Source organism: Crotalus tigris, unplaced genomic scaffold, assembly GCF_016545835.1.
Source record: "Crotalus tigris isolate CLP2741 ecotype Arizona unplaced genomic scaffold, ASM1654583v1 scf7180000024291.2576520, whole genome shotgun sequence".
In the NCBI taxonomy this organism is placed as follows: Eukaryota; Metazoa; Chordata; class Lepidosauria; order Squamata; family Viperidae; genus Crotalus; species Crotalus tigris.
The window spans coordinates 724869-744737 of record NW_024100464.1 but is presented as its reverse complement, the minus strand read 5'-3'; the positions used below and the strand labels follow the sequence as shown (position 1 = coordinate 744737).

Sequence of the window (19869 nt, the reverse complement as noted above, 5' to 3'; positions counted from 1 at the left end):
GCCACCATAACACAAACCAATGAAATGGTATACGCCATAGCTGTTATAAGGAGATGCTTGGCTTCATGATCAAGAAAAAAACATGCATAACCCGTCCCTGGAAAATGTAGTTAGAGACTAAGATCAAGACAACTCTGAGAGAGGTTAATCAGCTAGTGGAATTACTGAAAAATAAAAGGGCCTGATTCCATTTGAAGCCCTCAAGACTGCTAAATAAAGGCTCACAACACAGGCGAAGCAGAAGCAGAAGCAAGAAGATAAATACCTGCCCTCCAAAGAACCATCCAAGATGAATTCCCAACTGCAGTGCAATAACACAGTAACAGCACAGACAGCAACAGCAGAAACTGAATAGGGTTGGAAGAACTTATGGGAAAGAGAAGAACGTGTAACACCAGCGGAAAATGGCTGCAGGATGTTGGTCACATTTGAAAGTGAATACAGCTGGGCAAGAATAGAAGAGAGCAACCAGAATAATAATGGATCTTTAAAGTTTTACTTAAAGAAGGACTATTGTAAACCATCATGAATACAACTGGGGATAAGTATATGATTGTTCTGTGAGTGAGATGGGTAATCTGTAGATTTGATAAATAAAATCTGTGATTTGATGGTGGCTTTGGAAATATCTCTACTAAAAAAAGGTTACTGTTAAAAAAAACCCCACTGTAGACCTGAAGATGCAGAATGACTACAATTGTCCAAGTGCTTTATTTATATTACATTTAAATTAAATTTGCATAATAAATGTCTCAGTATCTATCCCTGTCTTATATCCATGTTTGAACAATGACTGACAAATCAGGATTTGTTTATCAATTTTATTGGAAACAAAAACTGTTGTTAACAAAGAAAAGTTTACCAATGTAGCTTAAATGAGCAACACAAAGACCGCCAAAGCTGCAGAAAGCACGGGAGATATAGGGGAAATTTATTTTATATACTGTAGCACATTGGTACATTTAAACATTTTTAAGGTTGCTTACAAATATTTCAAATGGATTCCCTCATTTTAACTACATGGAAGCCAGATAATTTAGTTGATCTCAAAGCTAAGTATTAGCAAAGTACTAGCTATTAACAAAAACTAAATCATATTTTATAGAACTAAGAAAAATGCCATTTCACAATTTAGCATTCATAAAATCACAATACATTAAGCTTTTACTTACCTTGACAACTGAATATTATCTTCCATTATATTTGACAATTTACTGCTTCCGATACCTCATGTATCTCTAACAATTAATCTTTTGTACTGGAAGCCATATAGAACAATACTCTTTGTATGCTATTAAAATAAAAACTTGGAGCTTCAGTAAGAGGGGCATGTCTTTAAATTTTTAAGGGCATCCTCTACAAAATGACAGCATTCTCATAAAATGGATTAAATATTTTCCTCAACTGCTGTATTGAAGATTCTTTTCTAATTGGAATATTATGAAAAATTTATTACCAGTCCAGAGCAAACTCAAAGTGGAAACACGCTTCTCAACCAATTTAAACTAGCATTCCAAAATGTATTGCAAGTTAACCTGGTAACATTAAACATTTCTGAGATTTGTTATTTTGGTATATAAATATTAGTGTAGTATAAGCAACTAATTATTCAAGATCAACATACTTTTCTGTGCACTATTAAACAGAGCTGCTAGGTCCACCTTCAAACTTCACATTGGTAGTCAACTTGGTTTACTGGTTGCTAAGTACAAAACAATCAATGTGCAAAGCACAAAGGACTCCGAAAAGCAACACCACAGTCTAGGTCTTAAATTCATTGAATACACTCCCAATGTGTCCTACTTTATTCAGCAAGGCCTCAACATAGTGCATAGTACATTTGAGTAATTATAATTTGCCAATTTATTGGGTTTTGTTTTTTTACTGTTTACAATTTACCTACCTACGTGCACACTTTAGATGTCTGTGCTCATTTGAGAACACCCCCATCCACAACTTAAGCTTGTAGAAAATTTGATTTGGAAATTAAACATCTATACATTTCTCAAAATATCTCTTAAGTGCAGCTTTCAGCAGAACTTGACCTAGAGCGAGACCTCTTCTTTGGCGGAGGAGATGGAGAGGAATTCTGCGTGCCAGAGTGGTTTTTTTCAGAGCCTTTTCTTTCAGGTGTACGGCTTCGAGAGCTCCTTTTTTCAGGGGTGCGGCTTCTAGAACGAGACTTGCTGGTTGACTTAGAGGATCTTGCAGATCTTGACTTGCTGCGAGACCTTGAATAACTTCGAGAACGAGATCGGCTCCTAATAAATATTCAGCAATTAGTGTTCATCGTGCATAATAGTCTAATATTGGTCTTCATATTCACCAAATATGTTTGTATGCAATTTTGCACGTCTTTATCACAGAATTTCTATCATATAGAAGTCTGAAGATCTTAGTATTTAAAGAACTTTCTGTACAGTTTATCTCTGTCTAGAAGAGCACTTACAGAAAATCCTGAAAATGCAGGTTTCTCTCTTGATTCCTCGTTCAACTTCACTGGACTTACTGCTTCTTAAAGCACCAAGAATACAGTCTTCAGATCATAACTAATTTGTCTCTCCTAATCTATTTCCCAAGAATTACACATCTGGATTTCAATTTCAGATTAGAGCATAATACATCCACCACAACATTTAAAATAAAAATAACTTTGTAATGCTTTATTCTGCAACCTTAGCAGAATTTCATAAATCCATTCATTTATCCATTAACAGTAATTGCTCTGTCCTATCTAATAAGCCCAAATGCAACCCTAACTCAGTAAAAAAAATCAAGTAGAAAGGTGCTATTAGTTTTTATTGATTCTCATTTATTCCATAATTTAAGAGGGAAAGGAAAGGTTTCCTTCCCTTAAACCTGGGCATTTAAAAGGGCAGCCATATAAATCTTTTAATCTACTCTGGGTGGCTCACAAATTATTGCAGCAGCACTAAAGTTAGCTGCTTTCATTTGTGTTTTATGGGTTATTCCCATTCCTAAATTTTTGAACAATATATTAACTATTTATGTCTCACATCACTCTCTCTTTCCTGTATGTTCTGCCATACTTGTCTTAGCCAACAATGTACAAAAGATGCTGCCTGAACCGTGAAATGGAGCCTCTAGAGCAGTGTTTCCCAAACTTGACAATTTTAAGGCATGAGGACTTCAAGTCCCAGAATTCCACAGCCAGCAACGCTGGCTGTGGAATTCTGGGAGTTGAAGTCCACATGCCTTAAAATTGTCAAGTTTGGGAAACACTGCTCTAGAGGATAAGTACAAAATCTATTAATATCCAATGAAAAATGACAGAAAATGTATGCTTTGATAGAAAAATCTGGGGATACAATAATGCTTCTTCTGCAACATTCCCCGAATGATCATATAACTATTACAAATTATAATTTTACTGCCATTTGTCTTTTTTTAATCTAACAAAATACCTGCGCCTTTTGCGATCTTCAATTAGTTTAATTCTACGTCCATTCAACTCACTGCCATCCAATTTATCCATTGCACTCTTCATGTCACTGGATGATGCAAACTCTACCACTCTGTTGATTCAATAGCAAAATTACAATAGAAATTATTAGTGGTGACAAAAGTATATTACATTTCTTCTTTCACAGAATTAAAAATACATTACTGGTTATCTTAGTTTATCTCAAAACTTATAAGCAAGTGTCAATGTTACAGTAACTCCCAATACTTAAGTCTAAAGTTATTAGAATAGACATGTGAAATATTTTCTTTGTACAGTGAGGGAAAAAATTATTTGATTCCCCTGCTGATTTTGAAAGTTTGCCCACTGACGAAGAAATGATCAGTCTATAATTTTAATGGTAGATTTTAACAGTGAGAGACAGAATAACAAAAACATCCTAAAAAAAACGCATTTCAAAAAAGTTATAAATTGATTTGCATTTTAATAAGTGAAATAGGTATTTAACCCCTTCGCAAAACATGACTTAGTACTTGGTGGCAAAACCCTTGTTGGCAATCACAGAGGTCAGACGTTTCTTGTAACTGGCTACCAGGTTTGCACACATCTCAGGAGGGATTTTGTCCCACTCTTCTTTGCAGATCCTCTCCAAGTCATTAAAGTTTCAAGGCTGACGTTTGGCAGCTCAAACCTTCAGCTCCCTCCACAAATTTTCCATGAGATTAAGGTCTGGAGACTGGCTAGGCCGCTCCAGGACCTTAATGTGCTTCTTACTGAGCCATTCCTTTGTTGCCTTGGCCATGTGTTTTGGGTCATTGCCATGCTGGATACCCATCCACGACCCATTTTCAATGCCCTGGCTGAGGGAAGGAGATTCTCACCCAAGATTTGACGGCACATGGCCCCAACCATTGTCCCTTTGATGTAGTGAAGTTGTCTTGTCCCCTTAGCAGAAAAACACCCCCAAAACATGTTTCCACCTCCATATTTGACAGTGTGGATGGTGTTCTTGGGGTCACATAGGCAGCATTTCTCCTCCTCCAAACATGGCGAGTTGATGCCAAAGAGCTTGATTTTGGTCTCATCTGACCACAACACTTTCACCCAGTTCTCTGAATCATTCAGATGTTCATTAGCAAACTTCAGATGGGCCTATACATGTGCTTTCTTGAGCAGGGTGACCTTGCAGGCGCTGCATGATTTCAATCCTTTACGGCATAGTGTGTTACCAATTGTTTTCTTGGTGACTATGGTCCCAGCTGCCTTGAGATCATTGACAAGATCCTCCCAATATTCCTCACCATTCTCATGATCATTTAAACTCCACAAGTGAGATCTTGCATGGAGCCCCAAGACCAAGGGAGATTGACAGTTATTTTGTGTTTTTTCCATTTGTGAATAATCACACCAACTATTGTCATCTTCTCACCAAGCTGCTTGGCGATATTCTTGTAGCCCATTCCACCTTGTGTAAGTCTACAATCTTGTCTCTGACATCCTTGGACAGCTCTTTGGTCTTGGCCATAGTGAAGAGTTTGGAATCTGATTGATTGCTTCTATGGACAGATGTCTTTTATATACTGTAGATAACAAGCTGAGATTAGGAGATTCTGTCTCTCACTGTTAAAATAAACCTACCATTAAAATTATAGATCGATCATTTCTTTGTCAGTGGGCAAACATACAAAATCAGCAAGGGATCAAATAATTTTTCCCTCGCTGTATGCTCTTTAGAACTTCTCCCTGGAAATTTTACTGTTTCTAGCAAATGATTGTGTAAGATTTTTTTTTTTACAAAACAGAGATGAAGAGGAGTTGTCTCCCTTAATTTTTTCTACTGATTCTACATAAAATAAAAACAATTAACTGATTTTTAGTTTCTAGTTAATAACATTCAGAAAAATTCCATCATCCCAATAGATAGGATGCAAATACCAACTGAATAATTCTGTACTGATTCTGGAATCTAATTTTAATAGCAGCATTTTCAGTTATATCCTGGAACAAAACTGTTAAACAGTATGGTGGAAAGTCTGGTGTTTAAAGCCCTCCCAGCCTCAGTAGATGTGAAATTTCAACTTACCCTTCATTTGGATTGTTTCTGTGAGCATCCACAAAAGTAACTTCCCCAGCTTTCCTCATGAAGTCTTTCAAATCCTGCAGTAAGAGTTATAGTGCAGGTTAGGAAAATGAGCATAAGATTCAAGATGCATTGTTAAACAGGACTTAATAGTTAACAAACTGTAGCCAAATGTCATATGCTATAACTATGAGTAAAATTAAACTAATTTGTAAAGTTAAGACATACCTTATATAACACCTAAAGTATTTTAACATGTATTTTAACTATGTAATATATGCATGGTGTCATTAAATGCAAGCATTTGTTGTCTGTAATCTCAGTTCACTTGTACAGTCAAGGTTTGCCTAGAAACATTCTATGTCCGATTCTATAAAAAAATTAAACACAAATGTCTTTATTAAGTTAATGCTAAGATTCTGTCACAACCTGTCAAAAGATAGCATTAATTTTTTTATGGCTTTTGTCAGTCCGTGCCACAACCTTAGTGTTATTTTAACAGAGACTTGCATTTAATGTAATTGAGACGGTGCTTATTTTGCAATGTTATGTAACTAAGTGTTAAAAGACGTTTTTAAAAAGTCGTTTATGCATTACTTCTTAATTTTTACAAATGTCCCAATAATAGCTGACATTTTATAGCCAGAGGCTACTTACCATAACATACCACAAGCGGTCAGATGATATAAGCAGGTACCTTAAGCAAACAGTCGCTTGTCCAATAATTGCCTAGCAGCTCAAGAGGAACTCCCTTACATGGGAGGGGCAGAGGAATGGAGCATAGCAATGTGCTTCAAGGGGAGGTACCAAAGACCCTGAAAGCATTGGAAAGTCTCCGGAACTGGCTCTAGAACCTGAGGTTGACCTGTGCTAGCCAATCGAGCTGTGAGCCAACCAGGGTCTACATCGCCATGATAGCTGTGTCATGGGCACCAAAGGGAAAACTCAGAACAGGCCAAGCCCTAGAAATTCAGCCACTAGGAACCCCAACCTCGTGGGTTCTTTCTCCTCCACACAAGAGAAACGAGGGCTAACCCAAAGCAAGGCTGTTAAAAGAGGTTCAAAATGAACTTGGTTAGAGTATATTTGTGAAAAAAAATATACAAACAAAAAGCCTAAAGTTGAACTAGATTACAGGATACCTCAAGTTATATAGTGTTTAATAAAGTTCTGCTCAGATTTTACAAACTAGCATGTGAATCAAACAGTTCAAACACCTGAGCCTTCATCCTAACACAAAACAAACTTGTAGAGCAGACACTCCTTCAAAGCAGGATTCAGTTATAGTATACTGAATACTCCAGTCAAAATTCTCCATAATAGATAGTGATTTTTTAAAAATATTTAAACAATAGAAGAACTTTGAAATCAAGATGGGAGTAATTAGCATACACTTGAATGAAGCCTCTCAGTATAAAGCTTATAACACATAATGCAGTATGATGGGAACAGCAATTCAAATGATTATATCACAGTAAAAGGTGTATTTAAGCAACCCTTGCACACTTTTTAATTCATTAACTGTGAAATAAGATAGACACCTATTTATCTATAAATCTGATTATATCATATTTCCAATTTGATTACCTGGTGTGAAAGTTAATTAAGCTTAATGTTAAACTAGTTCTCCATATGTCAGAGTCACAATACATTCAATTTTTTTTAAGAAATTAGAAGGAAAACTGAAATAACTTTACATTAATATTTTTATTTTAAAAGTATTTTTATTTTACTTATCCTAGATTGGTGGTGAATTTTTAAAGGGGAGGAAAATAAGTTATATCAGAGCATACGTAGTTTATACACCCTTAGGAGTTAGTAGCATCTGGATTTTAAAGACATATATCAGTGGGAAACTAACTCCTTTAAACACTATATCAGGCTGTCACTTAAAGGTTGGAATCTATTAAATGCTAGCTAAATTCAAGATATTTTACTGAATTTGTGAACTTAAGTAAAATCTTGCCTCAGTCATGCTTACTGACTTCTGTTAGCAAGATTCAAGCATTGGCTTTGTGTCCCTTGCTAGTCACATCATGTAAACAATTAAGCACCCCTCCCACTCAAATTAAACAGGAGGGAAAGTGATTTCAAAGGACTATGAAACTTAGCTTATGTTACATTTACCCTAGGATTTTCCTGTTCCAATTATAATTCCTGAGATCTTACAAAGTATATCTTATGACAATCTCACGCTATATTCCATTATGTTTAATTAGGAAAATAGAAAAGTAGGTGGTTACTATTCAGTGTCTCCTTTGTTCAAAGGAAATTAAGCTAGGCAAATAAGCTAATTAAGAAACGGGGATGGATGCATTATGATAAATATGTTTTCTTTCTGCCAGTAGAAGGCAGACATAATATGTACTATGTTAAACTATCTACTTTCTTTCAAGCACAGAATGAACTCTAAGCACTAACTGACATCAAATAAATAATATCTGCAATAACTTAGTGTTTCTTATACAATTGATAATCTCATCTAAATCAAAACTTTAATACCTTCCTTCAAAACAATTAGCTGTCTGTATCATGGAAGCAAAATAGATTTGAACAGAAAATCACTTTATAGTTTAAAAGCAAGGAACTTTTAAAAAGTTGTTTAGAAAGAAGAACCACATGGATCCAGTCTATAATTTGCTATAAGGCAAGGATCATTCACAAATGGAGAGGATGGCATACACTTAAACTGACAAAATGATTGTTGTGGTTTTTGCATGCATTTCAGCAGAAGTATACAGTGTTTGATGTTGCCCAGTGAAAACTGTCACGTTAGCTCTCACTATAAAAATACACAGAAAGGCATTTAGAAACCGTCATGCCAGGAATAACAAACAAAACATGCACACATTTCAGAAAATGAATTGTGAAACAATTTTTCTCTGGCTAAAATGTCAAAAAGACAACATGCTAAGTAGTAAAGACAGATTTCCCCTGTCTGACTCTAAGGGGCGGTGCTCAACTCTGGTTTTTAGCCAAGGGAGCAGCCTTGTCCAAAGACATTTCATGGTTATGTGGCCAGCAATACTATACACTGAGGCAATGGAACACTTTTACCTTCCCACCAAAGTGATACCTATTTTTCTCCTCACAGTTGCATGCTTTCAAACTGTGAGGTGGGCAGGAGCTGGGGCAGTAATGGGAGTTCACCACATTATGTGCTACTTGGGTCTCAAACTGCCAACCTTCTGATCGACAAGCCCAGCATCTTAACCACTAGGCCACCGTGCCTCCTATGCTAAGTAGTATCAACAGGTAATTGATTCTGGCAGTTGATAGGTGACTAAACGGGATGAAAGAAGCTTTCTTCAGGACTAAAATAATGGAAGGACACCTCTTGTAGTTAAATGTTACAAGTAATAGAGTGCTGAATTCCCTATTTATATACATACTAAAAAACATGGATGGTCCATACTGGAAATCAAATGCTGGGCTAAATAGGTGTGATTAAGCAGCATTCTTCTATCTTAAAATATTATTGCCATTGGGAGCCTTCTTATCAAAGTTCTTTCCACCTGGGTTTTTATAAAAAAAAACATTACATACTTAATCTCTAAGCCATTTTTCTTTTCATAGATTTTATTTCCTTCTGCATTAGGTCTATTAGCCTGTGAATCATTTTGGCAGGGGTTGCAGATTATGTTCTTGCTGTAACACTCATAAAAGATGCAAGATAACTTTTTTCAAACAACTTTATTCACTTTTCCCTGAAAGAGGGCTATATGTAATCTTTATGTAAGACAAGTTTCATATTCATGTCATAAGATTTTAGAGATGAGACTGCAAACCTGGAAGATCAGAGTTGCACCTATTAAACAAAATGTTTTTAGTTGTGGACAGTTTACACTGCCATTCTTATATTAAAGTTAAGTTTGACTCCCCAAGATAATCAAAGTTCCAAACTTCCTGATTTTTTCCATTTGAATTTCTCATATTAGAGCAAGTGCAGCATGTTCTGCTACTCAATCAAGACATCTGTTCTCCTCCAGATGATATGACCTATCTCTATGCTGACCTAAAATTATTGTGCAATATATTAAATTGCTAAAATCTTTTGACAGCTCTCCAGTTCATACCTGTGCAATTATAATAAATCTTGATGTAACGGATGTTGCTTTAGTAGATTTCAGATGAATCTGTTGATGTTGATGTATATTCCATGCACAAAATCCTATTTTTGTGTATTAAATTCCATCTGCCACTTTATATATATATATAAATCCTACTTAAAGAATAGATATTGAAATTTATAGAGTAAAAAAATAATAGCACTCAAAATGTTTCAAGGCAGACTTTTTACTGTAAATCACCCAGTCACTTAAGTGAGACTGGCAGCGTAGAAATTTGATTGCTGTCTCTTTCAATCATTTTTGTACACTTATGCAAAAAGGACACAAAAATGAAATTCAGTAAAGATGATGGCCATATAATGGTATCATGAGGTCAAAAATGTATTAGAATTGTATTAGTTTATGCGTAATATAGTTCTACGCACAGTCTAGAACAGTGGTTCTCAACCTGTGGGTCGGGACCCCATTTGGGGTCGAACGACCATTTCACAGGGGTCGCCAAACAAGGCTGTCCGCCATTTTCCCCCCCCCTTTGGCCACGCCCCTGGTACCCGGTGATGTATAAGTGGTTGGGGGTCACCACAACATGGGGAACTGTATTATGGGGTCGTGGCATTAGAAAGGTTGAGAACCACTGGTCTAGAATTATAGAAAAAGTATGGATAAAATCTAAACAGAATTGGTTAAAGAACTGTGATGGTGCAGTGGTTAGAATGCAGTACTGCAGGTGAATTCTGCCCACAGCCAGCAGTTTGATCCTGGCTGGCTCAAGGTTGACTCAGCCTTCCCTCCTTCTGAGGTCAGTAGAATGAGGACCCAGATTGTTGGGGACAATATGCTGAGTCTGTAAACCGCTTAGAGAGGGCTGTAAAGCACTATGAAGTGATATATAACTCTACACGCTATTGGTATTAAAATATAATACAGATTTACAATTTAGTAAGTTTTCCTACTTCTGCCCTCTTAACATCCATTCTTTCAATCTAGCATAATCAGCAGTTCTATTTTTAAATTTTTTGGGAAGTGTATACTTTTTTTATACACTGACAACAGAATTTATGCTATAAGAAGCACGTACAGAAATAGAAGGTTGGAGAAGAATGGCTTAGTAACTCAAATGCTATTTTTTCAAAATTGAATGGGAGAATGAAAGGTAACATCATATAATTGTTTACAAACCTGTTGAGGGGGGTATAGGGTTTGTTTAAAAAAAAGTTTTAAGTAATTCCAAACGGTTGTTAAGGGCCAGAACAATCCCATTAGTAGAAGAAATACACCAACTCAAGGATGTGTTAGAGAAAAACAAACCTGCTGTTTAAACTTTCTCTTTCAAATGACTATCCAAAAACAACCCCAAACAGTTTGTTTCACTGACAATACTTATGCCCAAATACATGCACAAATTGGATATTTAAAATCATGTTAGCTACTCACTGTAAGCCACAAGTCCCTTTCAGAATACAGATAACATAATGCACGAAACATCCTGCATTAGAACATAACACAGTACTTTTAAACATGTGAATAATTCTGTTCATTCTATTGAAGCCAGATATAAAATTGGAAGCAACCTGCAGCTTTATCACTCAATGAGACCAGCCTTTTATTTAATATATTGGATGTTTAAGCATTGAGAGCTTTTTTTCTAACAATCTTATTAGGTGAAGATTTCATTTGTCCAAGAAACACTAATCAGCAGTTTTAAAAATATAAGCATTGTTTGCCTGTTGGTAATGCAAATGAAAGAACTTTAAGCCTCTTACTTAAAAAAAAAGTGCTAATGCTTCATGTTGCCTCTTTTAGGAAACCAAAACCCACCATTTTTTAAAAAACATGTTATTTGAAGTAAGGTCCAACTCACCTGCCAGCTGACACGTGAAGAAAGATTTTCAACTATAAGTCTGTGTTCAGTACGAAGAGGTGGACCATACTGACTACAAATGGAAAACATTTCCCGTTATTCTTTACTATATTTCCAGCAGAAAATTTAAATACTTTCTACTTTTGTCAGATTTTATCTCTTCAAAAACTTTATTTTCTAAGAAATATAGCTACTCTGTATTTAAATAATGACAAGGATAGCAGAGAGTTGTTACTAGTTTACGTTATGAAAGCAAGCAGAACGACTTATGACTGCCAACCTCCCAGTCATGTGATAATTGGCAACTGGCTCACATTTACGACTGGTTGCAGTGTCCTACGCTTACATGACTGTGGTTAGCAACATTTTTTTGCTGGTTTCCAGCAAAAAAAAAAAAAGCATATTCAGAAGATTGGATGGACTTAATGATCACATTATTTACTTAGAACCACATGATTCAATTTACATTCATTACAACTCTCATAAAAACTGTCATAAAATCAAGTCTGGTCATATGGTGCTTCAATTTATGACTGCAAGGGCTTGCAATCAAAATGCTCGATTCCATTGTAGTTCCAAGGACTACCTGTAGAACATTTTAATACTGAAAACTTTCATATTGAAATATATCACCTAGTACAACAATTTCCAAGGAATTTATACCTTTGGCACAAATAATGAATACATATGAACAAATCAGCCCTGAAATGATAAGGTTGTGGGTTATATATGCTTTTCAATAAGCTGCAGTAAGCTCAGGAACTACTGAGTTCATTGACATTACAACAGCTGTGCTACTACAAGAGTTGGTTTGTTGCCATCAAACCCCAAGGCATTATAAGAGACGTGTATGAATAATTGAAGCCTCCACATTTGTTTATTCAGTCTATCTTCAAAGTGATCACTTTGTCATATCACAGCAAATGCAACAATCAACATTTTTTTGAAGAATCAAAGAGGCAATTTAGTTGCACACAATTTAATTTGCATACCTCTAAATGCCCCCTTTTTCAGAATATCCAGATCTTCAGAGCATTTAAACAGAAGTTTCAGAATCCCCCAACTGGCAGGCTGAGGCATTGGAAATAGTAGTCTCTTCTTGTCTGGCACTATCTGTCATGAACGTTTAATACCATGCCAGATACCCATGAAAATCAGTCACATATCCTACTTTAAAAGTTCATTTTTAGCCTGGACCTTGGATCATTCCTACTGCAGCAATTTCACTGCATTAAAAAAAAGAGAAGCTGAACAGGACATTTCAATATGCAAAAGTACAAATTCTCAACGTTTTGTACTTGTGGATGGCAAGAAATTTGCCTCAGAATGTGATGCAATACAAATGTTATATTTTATATAACCATCAATACAAGGGTCTGAATATGTACTAGCTACTTCCAATAACAGTTCATACCAGAGAATCTAAGAAACACAAGTTATTTTTAAAGATACCGTATTTTCCAACATATAAGACCACTTTCTAAAGATGCAAATCGGCTCCGAAGTCGGGGGTCGTCTTATACGCCAGAAATTACGGTAGTTTCCGGTGTATAAGACAACTTTCTAAGCATGCAAATCGGCTCCGAATTCGGGGGTTGTCTTATACGCCGAGTCGTCTAATACGCCGGAAAATACGGTACTATCAAATATGTATCACAAATACACATTCTTCAATAGCTCCTATACATATGAAAACAAACATTACTTAAGATGTCAAATTTCAGTTTTGCTGTAAGGTGTGTTAGCCCTAGGATACTGCTAACTTTTACAGCTATATTTTTCAACTATAGTCCAGCTACCCCCAACTCAAAATTAGATAAGGTCACAGCTTACAATAGCATTCTTATTCAATGATGTTCATACGAGAACAAGCTTTACAGATTGAAATTTAAACTTTACGAACCCCAAATGATAAACTCCTTCTGAGACCGAGAAGCTTTGAATAATTTGTAGAACCAATTATATGCAATCTGTAAACACTTGAGACAATTACAAGCATTAATTAGATATGTCTCTTCTTGGTGTTCAAATTATTTGAAACCTAGCATCTTCAATTAAGTGCCTACACCAAAATTGTTTGCAATTATATTAGCATGGAATTACAAAAATAAAAAAAATGATTTTATTGTCTTAATGGAGAAGTATCTTAAAATGTATCTAGAAATATCAACTATGTCGCAACCCTGAAGCTAAGGACTGAAATATTTTAAAACCACTTGTAACGGTGCAGTAAACGAAATTTCCTTCTTACCTAGATCCACCCCCATAAGATTGGTAATAATTGAACCGTTGTGGGTATCTGCCCCTACCCCCTCTTCGGGCTCTGGCATGTTCAATTGTGACCCTATTAAAAATAAGTAACTTTAGTATTTCAGTCTTTTTCTAGTGGAAAAGAACACATTAAACAGTCAAATATAATGGTGATAATTTTGGATACTTAAGAACAAAAGCAAATACTTGGTAACTCAGACAATTACAATCAAGAAAATCTCTCACTGCCTAAGTTCAGTTCTTCAGACATTTATAACTGAAAAGTAAAAAGATATGTAAGATGACTAAATGATGTGCATTCATTTCTACAGCATTATAGTTAGGCCAAAAAATTAGCTGAAAAGACAATTTCGTAAACAGCATATTACTCTCCACTAACTCTTCCATCAAGGTATACACAGGGGACTTGGGAGAAAAAGAAAGATTATCTACTGTCTGTGCTAAAGAATAAAGATGATTCAGTAAGACATTCCTGATGTTTCTTAATTTATCAAGCTTCTGCACAAGTGAATCCCATTTGTGCTTAAGGAGTTCTAGGGGGTATCTCTAAGACTTGAAGAAGTTCTCTGTATCAGAGAAGTCACCCATCTCTGATATAGACCAATAATGCTTTACAGTTGCTTCAGAAAATGTATATTTATTAATTCTGTTACAAATACACTGTGTGTTTGTCTCAAATATAATCTGAAATCCTGCCTATGACACTTCATTCTCTTTCATTAAGAGCTGAGGTGGCGCAGCAGTTAGAGTGCAGTACTGCAGGCCACTTTAGCTGACTGTGTTCAGCAGGTCAGCGGTTCAAATCTCATCGGCTCAAGGTTGACTCAGCCTTCCATCTTTCCGGGGTAGGTAAAATGAGGACCCAGATTGTTGGGGGCAATGTAAATATATATATATATACATTGCTTATGGTGTACACCGCTTAGAGAGTGCTTGCACTTAAAGCGGTATATAAGTCTCATAAATAAATAAATAAATAAATCCTGATTTAAGACTTTGTGCTTCAAAATTACTTCAGATTGCTTTTACCCACTCCTTCCTCCCCAAACCTTTTTAAAAATATCTTTTAATTCTCAAATATTACTCCATAATTTCTGTGCAGATTTAATTGGTCCTAATAAACATATTGCTTGACTGCACATTTTGGATTTTTTCTTATGAATTGGCAGACATAGTTTTGTCCCCTTTCATTTTATCATCACAATAGCCCCACAAAGTACATTAGAATGAAATTTAAAAAGTTACACTTTGCAATTGCATTGTCATATGACCTGAGATTAAATACTACCTTTCATTACACAGCTCTTTGCCATTCAATTCATAAACTGCATCATCTGCATCTCTGTGATCCTCAAATTCCTAGGAAAGCAAAATAATGAAATGAAAAAATAAAATATTTTTACCATTAAAAATTCTATCAGCTATTGCTCTGCTCATTCTGGGAGCTATAATTTAAAATGTGAAGGTTTGCCTAAGCCTGATTTTAATTCCTGAGATATTTTTTATCAATTGCATTGTATCAGATATAGAAAACTCAGATATAATGCTCTCAATTCTCAGCATTTCTCCCTATTGGTATAAATGGTAGTCCTTGCTTACTGACTCCATTTAGTGAAATAATTTTTTTTTTTTAAAAAAACTTTGCAATCAATCTTAACATTTATAACTGTTACAGTGTCCAATATACATGTGTATTGCAACTGGCTTGCAAAAAGCAAAGTTAATAGAGAAGGAGGAAGTAAAATCATAAGTCATGGTCACACAATTTTTCACTTAGCAACCAAAGGAGAACTGAGATTGTAAACCTGTCATGATTACATGATTTTCTGTTTAGCAATCTAATTGGTCCCAATTGTGGTCACTAAGTAAGGGCTACCTGAATAAGATGTAGTTCAGAAAAAACATAAATATATGGGCTCCTCATGCTTGATAAAGACTGTGCTACACATTTATATGACTACATCTGCAGGAGTGAACATGCAGTCCCACATATCTGGTTTCCACCAGGACTGAGAAGGCTGCTACAGTGATTTCTTTTTTTAAAAAATCTATTCATTATAAACAAATAAACATTATAAACAAAAGATATCTTATTTATATGTATATTCAGCATATGCAAGGATTGTATCAAAAGATTGGAAATTAAATAAGGTTCTTCTAAATCCTGTACTTTATTTTAAAAATCTATAATATTGGCATTGTCTTCAAAATTTCACCAGTAAAAACCGTGTTGATAATATTTAAATACATTTTCAAATACCCAAATAAAAGCCATTAATAGAATTTCATAATATAATTTTTAATCAACATTTTATGCAATATCTAGCTTTTGATAACCATTTATATAAAGACCCAAGTTATACATTTAAAGATACAACTATTTGCAGCCTCCATAAACATGGAAGACTAAATGTAAAGGGACACTGTTGCTTGGAAGAACAATAAACTGCTCAATTTGCCCATTTTCTTCACCTTTCAGGGATGAGAGAAATTATATGACATTTCCAACATTAAACACTGACTTTCTGTTCTCTGATCAGCTGCAATAATATGCAGCAAGAGAGAAAGCGTCAAATATATTGTTGCCTACAATGGAGCAGTTTGGTTATCTGTTTCTGTCTCTAGCAGCAGAATAGAAAAGACAAGTCCATATAACTTAGAATTTGCTTGTTAAAAACATTGCTAACAATTTATTAATTTTTTTTCCTCCAGTTAAAAGTGGGACAGGTATGCACTTGAGAGAGTTGGTTTCTTTCCAGCTTATCTCCAATTTTTAACAGCAATATTATGAAGCAAAACTGTTCAGGAAATATAATTATGGAGACTCTCCTACTTCTAGTTCATATTTTCCTAGAAAAACAGTGCAGCACGAATGTCTACCCTTTCTCATTTCTTAAAACAGGTTTAATAGAAGTATGTTTGGAGGTCCTGAAGTGAAAAAATAGTTGCAACAGAAGAGACTATCTGTAGCTCAGGACTGAACTTTGGAGTCCTTGGTGCTCTCTGAGTTTGGTTATTTACTTGCAGACATTAAATTACTCAATTAGTAACATCTAGTGTCGGGTTGCTCCCCATTTATATACATTAACTTGCCCTGCCAGTGTTGGTGGGGTGGTGGTTTTCTCCTTGGTAATTCTGTGAGTAGGGTATTGTTTTCAGCCCGATTGTTCCTGTGTTCTTGAATTAAAAAGTTGGTGGTACAATAAGACACTTATATGAGCAAGTTACAGCACAGACTACTCTCTAAGGGAATGTTGCAGATACCAAATATAAATAAAAGCAGATATCAAAGCAAATGAATATATATGTATATAGTACATTACCATACATACTACCACATAATATTGCTCCAGTAGTTGCTTAATATAGAAAATATGTCTGAGTAGATATACTTACCACAAAACCAAAGCCATTTTTGAGATTAATCTCACGTATACGGCCATATCCTTTAAAAAATTTCTCTACATCTCGTTCCCGAGCATGGGGACTTAAACGTCCAACAAAGACACGACAGCCACTCATTCTCTTCCAAGCTGCAAAAAATAAAGTTCAGGAATTCTAGTTAAAACTGCTGCTTAAATAAATTCAAGCTCAGAACTCTTAAAATAGGGGGTTATATTTTAAAGCTTGTTTTTTTTTTCCAAATTCTATTTTCTCTCTTTTCCCCATGTCTGTAAGAATTCATGTGAGAATAACAGAATAACAGAGTTGGAAGGGACCTTGGAGGCCTTCTAGTCCAACCTCCTGCTCAGGCAGGAAGCCCTATACCAGAGGTCCCAAACCTTTTGGGCACCAGGGACTGGTTACATGGACAAAGGTTTTTCTATGGACTGGAGGGGGCATGGTTTTCTATGCTGCCTGCATCCCACGGATGGTGGTTTTGCTTGTTTGTGTGGACCGGTTGCTGGTATGAAGTACTGGGGGTTGGGGACCCCTACCCTATACCATTTCAGACAAATGGTTGTCCCATCTCTTCTTAAAAACTTCCAGTTTTGGAACATTCACAACTTCTGGAGGCAAGTTGTTCCACTGATTGTTCTTTTGGGAAATTTTCTGGATTTTTCATTTCCTGGATTTTTTTTCTGGAACCTGGATGCAATGTTGTCAAAAATGCACCTGATGAACTAACAAGTGAATAGCTAACTCTTAATGAAATAGATCATTCTGCCTTTCTATTCTACCCCAATTGCTACGTACTAACATGGAGGTTCATATAGCCCTTGGGTCACTATCTCTAAGCTTGGTAAATGCCTCCAAAATAAACAGGGAAGTTCCCAAATCATTCTACCCCATTTAAATAAACACACTCCGATGTCCAATTCCGACAGACCAGAAGTCACCAAAAATAAAAATAAAAAAAAAATCACGTCTCCTTCAGCGGTAGCTCTCAAGACTGTAAAAAAGCAGCGATACAAAAGTTTTTTTAAAAAACGCGTTACTTATACAGAGGAAAACATAAGCGCTCAAAGAGGGGAATAATAGAGGTCATTTTAAAAAATCACCTCTGCTTTCGCCCTCTTCTCAAGAGTTCCTGTTCAACAGACCTGGACGCAATCTGTTTAGTTTTAGAGTCAGGAGATCATCTGGGGTGCAGAACTTGGGAGGGAAGCAACGAGGAAGCTCAAGAAAGGAAACGGGTGGTTGGGGGGGGGGGGGAGAAAAGAGAAACTTAACGGCAACAGTGACGGAGAGGAAGAGGAGAGGCGGCTGGGAGGGGAAAGGAAGCTGAGACCAGGCTGAGCGACTGATAAGGGAACGGCCCAGGCTAGGCTGAGCTTCAGCCTCCTTTCCACCTGCCACTACGGAGCCACTAAGACCAACAATCGTTACTGCAGAAGTTTTGGCCGACTCACCTTCGCTTCCGCCTCCGCCTTCGTCTCCGCTCTATCGCCTGAAAGGAGACCGACGCTCACAGTAATGGCAGCGTTTAAGGAAACTCGTTTCGCCCGTGCGGATCCGCAACGTTCACTTCAGTCCGCCAGAGAAAATGGCGGCGCTACTTCCCTTAAGAGAAGCGGCAAGCAAGGTTAACTGCGCCTGCGCAGACCCTTTAGCGCCAACCCGCTTGCGGACTGCGATTCCCAGACTTCAGCGCGTGACCATTCTGTGCTCGGGTAAACCCGGATGGAGGGGAGGCTTTCCTCTGTGGGAGTTACAGGCGGAAGTTACCTAATAGGGCCGCGTGGAAACAGGGGGAATGTCTGTGTACGGAAGAAAGGGAGGGTGGGTAATGTTGGTATTAGAAGAGCGAGTTAGGAGAGTTATTATCTTGTTCTTCTAAGTCAGAGCTTCTCAATCTTAGCGAAGTTATATGAACTTCAATTCCCAGAATTTCCCGGCTAGCTAGCTGAGAGTAAGAAACACTGTTCGAAATGATGCGAACAAACAGTTTTCGAACCTTGAAAGGAAATTACACAAATGTTGCTTTTATTCCAGATTAATTATTCACTTCTATTTCTATTTGGTAAGCAGTCTAAATCCTCCTACGATTAAGCGCTTTCAGGCAATAGAAAAAAAAAAGTTTTCATCCTTGTCCTGCAGAAAGAGGCATCTCTACAATGCTATTTTCTTGGAGACTCACTAAAGCTTGAATTCTTCTGATTATCAGGGATTGTTGCTTTATCCCTCGTTCAGTTGTACAACTTGGTGTGACTGGCACCAGCAGTATATTAAAATAAATATATACACGTGTATGGCTGAATCCTTGGTTTCTCTAATTCAGAAAATACAATACTAAAAATTAGGTGGGGAAAGCTCCCTGCCTAGCTTAGATAGATTGCTTTAGTTTTGAGAAAATAGGGCTAGGTGACCTAACTGATTTTAGGAATGGAGGTGATGGTATTTGTCTTTTGGCCAAAAATAAAGATTATTGTCACCATCCAATTGGATTTACTCATTTCAAATTTGCGTGGTTGCTCTCAGTAGTTATGGCTATTTGAAGAAAAGACTGAATGTATAAGAATAATCAGTACTTGATATTTTGTCTGGCTTAAGTTTTGTATTTAAGATATATGTCAAGTCTGGAATCAAAAAATGAATACTTATGTATTAATAAACACAGTTAAATTCACAAATGTAGTGATACTTCCAAAACTAGGGACCACCAGCTCAGCCCTGCAAAAAAAAAAAGAATGATTGGAGGTTGTTTTCTATTTTTTTGTTG

At 36.3% G+C, this 19869-nt stretch overlaps 1 protein-coding gene across 1 annotated transcript; it reads right to left on the bottom strand.

The window, feature by feature from the left end:
* Positions 1-807: 807 nt before the first annotated feature.
* LOC120299305 (serine/arginine-rich splicing factor 5-like) lies at positions 808-18731 on the bottom strand. Its single transcript, XM_039323988.1, has 8 exons — positions 18560-18731; positions 17103-17239; positions 14995-15065; positions 13687-13779; positions 11436-11508; positions 5508-5581; positions 3426-3536; positions 808-2261 (listed from the first exon to the last, which is right to left on the bottom strand). The coding sequence occupies exons 2-8, from the start codon at positions 17226-17228 to the stop codon at positions 2018-2020; spliced, it is 792 nt and encodes a 263-aa protein (XP_039179922.1). The 5' UTR covers positions 17229-17239; positions 18560-18731; the 3' UTR covers positions 808-2017.
* Between the last annotated feature and the right edge of the window lie 1138 nt (positions 18732-19869).